This window comes from Myotis davidii, unplaced genomic scaffold (genome assembly GCF_000327345.1).
Source record: "Myotis davidii unplaced genomic scaffold, ASM32734v1 scaffold327, whole genome shotgun sequence".
Lineage (NCBI taxonomy): Eukaryota > Metazoa > Chordata > Mammalia > Chiroptera > Vespertilionidae > Myotis > Myotis davidii.
The window spans coordinates 4,416,052-4,422,051 of NW_006298628.1; the positions used below are offsets into that span (position 1 = coordinate 4,416,052).

A 6,000-nucleotide genomic window follows, 5' to 3' on the forward strand; every position below is an offset into this window, starting at 1 on the left:
AATGTTGAATACTTCTAGAGAAATTACTTTAACTTGAAAAAACCCATGCATATCTTTTATATGTCAATGTGAGTAATTTCTGTCAACTTATATTTATAAGTATTCATAAATTAGTTTTAATTGATCAAGTCTGCCGAGTTCCTAGTTGTCAGGGTCCGAAGTTCGTTAGTTTTTCACTCCATTTCATAATAATTTTTCAAAAACAGAAAGTTTAAAGAATTGTAGTAAGGACCCATACATATACCACCTACATTCTACAGTTAATATTTGCTATATATTTTATATCTATCCATCGATTCACCTTTTGTTTTGATTTAAAGTAAATTGCTGACATCAGTATACTTCACTATAAAATTTTTATTTAGCCTGTGTATCATTAGCTAGAGGTCATCAGCTAATGAGGAGTAAAATTTATATGCAGGGAAGTGGATATCTTAAGTATACCATTTGAAAGTTTAGTTTTTTAAGGAACACTAAGAAATGAAATATTTTCAAAGTTTTTCTTTTGTTTAAGTGAAAGAGTTTATTAGTGAAGCAGTACACAGAAAGTGGCTATTCCACAGACAGTAACCAAATACTTGTTTTCTTGAGGGAGTAGTTTAATAAAGCTGTTCTGAGAATTTTTATTGTGGGGTTTGGGAATACAGAAGTGCATTAGGGCTAAAACACTGAAATGAGTTTCAGTAAGAACTGTGGTTTTGCAGTGATTCCTTTTGGATTCATATCTTAAGTTTTCTTCTATTCAGTTAATTGGAACTAGTGCAGAAATGGTTAAAATAAATCAAGAAAGAATTGGAGACACATTATAATAGTATAGGAAATAAATATAAGTACCTCATTATAACCTTAGAGTCAAATGCACATTTTTAGTTGTAGAGAGCATCATATGTTTGAATTGTGCATTATATATTTTTCCTCATTTGTTGGAATTCCAAACAGTAAGTATAAAACTTTCTTAGAGTCAGAGTAAAGGAACATACAGATCCTTCTATGGTATTCTCTGTGTTTTTTCCTTGGGAGAGAGTCAAAATTAAACAAGCAGCGTTGTTTTAAAAGACAAAATGCATGGGCAGAAATGCAAGGTCTTTGTATTTACCAAATTAGTAGTGATGAATAGTAGCAATTTCATTTCAGATGGGTGGAACCTAACTTAATTCAGGGGGAAAGTATATTTAGTTTTGAAGACAAATTTTTTTTTATTACCTGACTTTACCTATTTGCTGTCTCCCCCCTTTAAAAATATTTTTATTGATTTCTGAGAGGAAGGGAGAGGGAGAAACAGAAACATCAATGATGAGAGAGAATCATTGATTGGCTGCCTCACACTGGGGATTCAGCCCACAACCTGGGCATGTGACCTGACTGGAAATCCGTCCCTGACCTCCTGGTTCATATGTTGAAGCTCCACCACTGAACCATGCTGGCAGGGCCTGTCTCTCCCCCCCTTTTTTTTCCTTGAAGACTGGGTCTGCATCTCAAATACAACATGTATATCAGAAAAAATACCTTAAGTATATGGCCATCAAATGTCCCATTAACAATAGGCTTCTATTCAGAAATTCAAGGACTTTTAAAGCAAAGTTCCTTAGAAAGATTTAGTCATGCTGAAAAGATTATAGAAACAATGCTTTGTATAGCATGGTCTCTGACATTACTTAGTGTTTGGGATTTTAGAAGTTTTTCCTGGGATCGAGGTGTTAATTTTATACCAGCTATAATTCAAACTGAGAAAACCTCTTGTTTCAGCCAGTTTTTTACAAGTGAAGTATTAATTTTCTTAAGGATAAGTGGGTATTTGATAAATCCACTTAAATACTCTCAGTAGTTTACATACATACATACATACATACATACATTGTTGTTTTGGGTACTTTGATTCTAATAAAGACTTTATATTTTAACTAAGTTTTGGGGGCAAATTTCCAAAGAGCAGTATACGTATAAGAAAATCATGGCTAATACCATGTGAGTTGTTTTCACTACACATATATGCTATTTGTTTTGGAATGTTTTGATTCATGTCAGTCTTACCAGTGATCAAAGATAAAGGGAGATACTGAAGATCTGGAATGGGAACAATTTGTTTTAGACTGCTGAGCAAATTATGTTTTGTCTAATTACATTTTAGTGCTAATTTCCCCCATATACACTTACACACCTTGAAGCCTAAGCACATTAGGGTTTTTCAAAAAGCAAAAGGGCCCTCACTGGTTTGGCTCAGTGGATAGAGCATTGGCCTGTGGACCCTGGGTTTGATTCCGGTCAGGGGCATGTGCCTGGGTTGCCGGCTCGATCCCCAGTGGGGGGCACGTAGGAGGCGGCCGATTGGTGATTCTCATCATTGATGTTTCTATCTCTCTCTCTCTCTGTCATCCTCTCTGAAATCAATAAAAATATATTTAAAAAAAATAAAGCAAAAAGAGTGCAGCCAGCATGGCTCAGTGGTTAAGCATTCAACCTATGAACCAGGAGGTCACAGTTGGATTCCCCATCAGGTCACATGCCTGGGTTGTGGGCTGGATCGGGAGGCAGCCGATCAATGATTCTCTCTCATCTCTCTCTCTCTCTGTCATCCTCTCTGAAATCAATAAAAATATATTTAAAAAAAATAAAGCAAAAAGAGTGCAGCCAGCATGGCTCAGTGGTTAAGCATTCAACCTATGAACCAGGAGGTCACAGTTGGATTCCCCATCAGGTCACATGCCTGGGTTGTGGGCTGGATCGGGAGGCAGCCGATCAATGATTCTCTCTCATCCTTGATGTGTATTGAAGTTCTATCTCTCTCTCCCTCTCTCTCCCTCTCTCTCCCTCTCTCTTCCTCTCTCTTCCTCTCTCCTCCTCTCTGAAATCAATAAAAATATTTTTTTAAAAGAGGAAAGAATGAGGGTTGGGTTTCAATTTAGAATAATCTGCCTCATAGTTTCTAAAATTTTACTTCCCAACCCTTTCTTAATAATGAAAATAAAATGAAAGTGCAATAATACCTCGCTTTACGAGTTCCTAAAATGTTGATTAGAAATCATTTTATATTTGAAAGTACCAGAAGCCATTATGGTTTGAGAACTTTTAATAAATTATTTTGGTAAGACAGTTCTTGCATCTTGGGGGTTTGTTTAGGCACAACTTAATTATAAATTGAGGATACAAGGAACAAAAATTTTTTCCTGGGATCTGTCAATTAAGTAGTTCTCTAGTTAAAAACTTAGATTTTGGGCCTGGCTGATGTGGCTTCAATTGTTGAGCGTCATCGACCCATGCACCAATAGGCCACCAGTTCTGTTCCTTGTCAGGGCACATACCTGGGATGCAGGCTCGATCCCCAGCATGGGGCATGCAGGAGGCAGCCAATCAGTGTTGATGATTCTCTCTCATCTATGTTTTTATCTCTCTCTTCCTCTCTAAAATCAATAAAAACATTTTAAAAATGTTATATTTTGGTGAAGCATGCTTGTTACTTTTAATTTCTTGATTGATATATCCCCCCTTTGGTATAAAGTATGACTTTTTAAATCATGTTTTCACTTTATCAGAAATTTAAACCAAAATTCTAAAAGTAAACATTGTGAATATTGGTATTTCCTAACATGGGGAAAAAATATCGATCTTCCTTTGGTTAAATAATTTTTAGTGTTATATGATAGAAATGTATTGTCATACAGGATTTAGTTCCTATTAAACTTTTTTTAGAATAGTTTTAGATTTACAGAAAAATTGTGAAGATAGTGTATAGTTCTTTCTTTTTTTTTTTTTTTAAATACATTTTATTGATTTTTTACAGAGAAGAAGGGAGAGAGATAGAGAGTTAGAAACATCGATGAGAGAGAAACATCGATCAGCTGTCTCCTGCACATCTCCCACTGGGGATGTGCCCGCAACCCAGGCACATGCCCTTCACCGGTATCGAACCTGGGACCTTTCAGTCCGCAGGCCGACGCTCTATCCACTGAGCCAAACCGGTTTCGGCTAGTGTATAGTTCTTATATGTCCTGATACCCAGTTTCCCCATTAACATCTTATATTAGTATGATACATTTGTTACAATTAAACCAATTAATGAACCAATGTTGATTTATTATTGTTTGACAACTATTTTAAGATTGCTAATTTAAAGTGTTTTTTTTTTTTAAGTTATAGTTCTCCATAGTTTAACTGATCTATTTTCCTTTATTTTGCTATAGCCTATCCATTGAACTGTCTTTTTCTTTTTCCATTAGGAAGTCCATGAAGTCTAGAAGTAGAAGTCCTGCATATTCAAGACATTCATCTTCTCATAGTAAAAAGAAGAGATCCGGGTCACGTAGTCGACATTCCAGTATCTCACCTGTCCGACTTCCATTGAACTCCAGCTTGGGAGCTGAACTCAGTAGGAAAAAGAAGGAAAGAGCAGCTGCTGCAGCAGCAGCAAAAATGGATGGAAAGGAATCCAAGGGTTCACCTATTATTTTGACTAGAAAAGAGAACAGTTCAGTAGAAGCTAAGGATTCAGGTTTGGAGTCTAAAAAGTTACCCAGAGTTTTAAAATTGGAAAAATCTGCCCCAGATACTGAACTAGCGAATGTAACACATCTAAACATAGAAGCCAAAAATTCTTTAGATACAGGGAAAGTAAAGGTGGATGAGAACTCTGAAAAGCATCCTGTTCTTAAAGATTTGAAAGTACAGGGATCAAAAGACACTAAACCCATGGCATTGAAGGAGGAGATTGTTACTCCAAAAGAGACAGAGACAACAGAAAAGGAGACCCTTCCACCTCTCCCCACAGTTACTTCTCCTCCACCTCCTTTACCAACTACTACCCCTCCACCCCAAACGCCCCCTTTGCCACCTTTGCCTCCACTACCAGCTATTCCACAGCAACCACCTCTGCCTCCTCCCCAGCCAGCATTTAGTCAGGTTCCTGCTTCTAGTCCTTCAACTTTGCCCCCTTCTGCCCACTCAAGGACGTCTACTCTGTCCTCTCAGGCAAATTCTCAGCCCTCTGTACAGGTTTCTATGAAGACTCAAGTGTCTGTAACAGCTGCTATTCCACACCTAAAAACGTCAACGTTGCCTCCTCTGCCCCTTCCACCCTTATTACTTGGAGAAGATGACATGGATAGGTAAGTCCCATAGTTAACTGAGAAAACTTAACCTGTTGATCTAAGTGTAATACATTTTTCTCAAACTTTGTTAAAACTGCTCTAATGCATGGCTATTTAGAATGTTTTTATGAATAGGTAATGCCTTTGATGTTCAGTTTTCAGTGGAAAAGTCCTTATTTATGATGATACTTAGGAAGAATTATAATTTGAGGCCCAGTAACCCTTTTTCTCATAAGTCCATTTATTGATAAGGCTACTTTGGATTCAAATTTTAAAAAATCAATAGCATTTTCTTTTCAAATCTTTGTGTTGAAAATTTTAGTAGCTATAGAAAATTTTTTTAAATGATACAATTAACACCCTTATACTCTTTACCTAGATCAGTGGTTCTCAACCTTCTGGTCCTTTAAATACAGTTCCTCATGTTGTGACCCCAACCATAAAATTATTTTCGTTGCTACTTCATAACTGTAATGTTGCTACTGTTATGAATCGTAATGTAAATATCTGATATGCAGGATGGTCTTAGGCGACCCCTGTGAAAGGGTCGTTCGACCGCCAAAGGGTCGCGACTCACAGGTTGAGAACCACTGACCTAGATCCACCAGTGGTTAACTTTTGGTCACATTTGCTTTAACTGCAGATATTTGATACTTCTGAGTACTTTAATATGTCTCTAATAATATCAACAACATAGTATAAATAATAACCTATAATGTAAAAGCCTAAGCGACCATTACGACTGAATGACCGATGACTGGCTGGACCAATAGCTATGATGCACACTGACCACCAGGGGACAGATGCTCAATGCGGGGGCTGCCCCCTGGAGGTCAGTGCATTCCCACAGCCAGCCTCCCAACCCCGCTGCTGTCCCTCCCTCACCATGGCTGGCCAACCTCCCGCAGTCCCTCACCCT

General features: G+C 37.5%; 1 protein-coding gene across 9 annotated transcripts in view; it reads left to right on the forward strand.

The window, feature by feature from the left end:
• CDK12 (cyclin-dependent kinase 12) overlaps positions 1–6,000 on the forward strand; it is an 80,820-nt gene that overhangs the window by 2,919 nt on the left and 71,901 nt on the right. For all 9 annotated transcript variants that reach the window (XR_001515668.1, XR_001515666.1, XR_001515667.1 and 6 more), the window contains exon 2: positions 4,215–5,099. Coding sequence is in view for 4 of the 9 variants with exons in the window: in XM_015570888.1 (XP_015426374.1) it covers positions 4,215–5,099 (885 nt within the window). In the remaining 5 variants the exon portion in view is untranslated. The remainder of the gene's footprint in view (positions 1–4,214; positions 5,100–6,000) is intronic.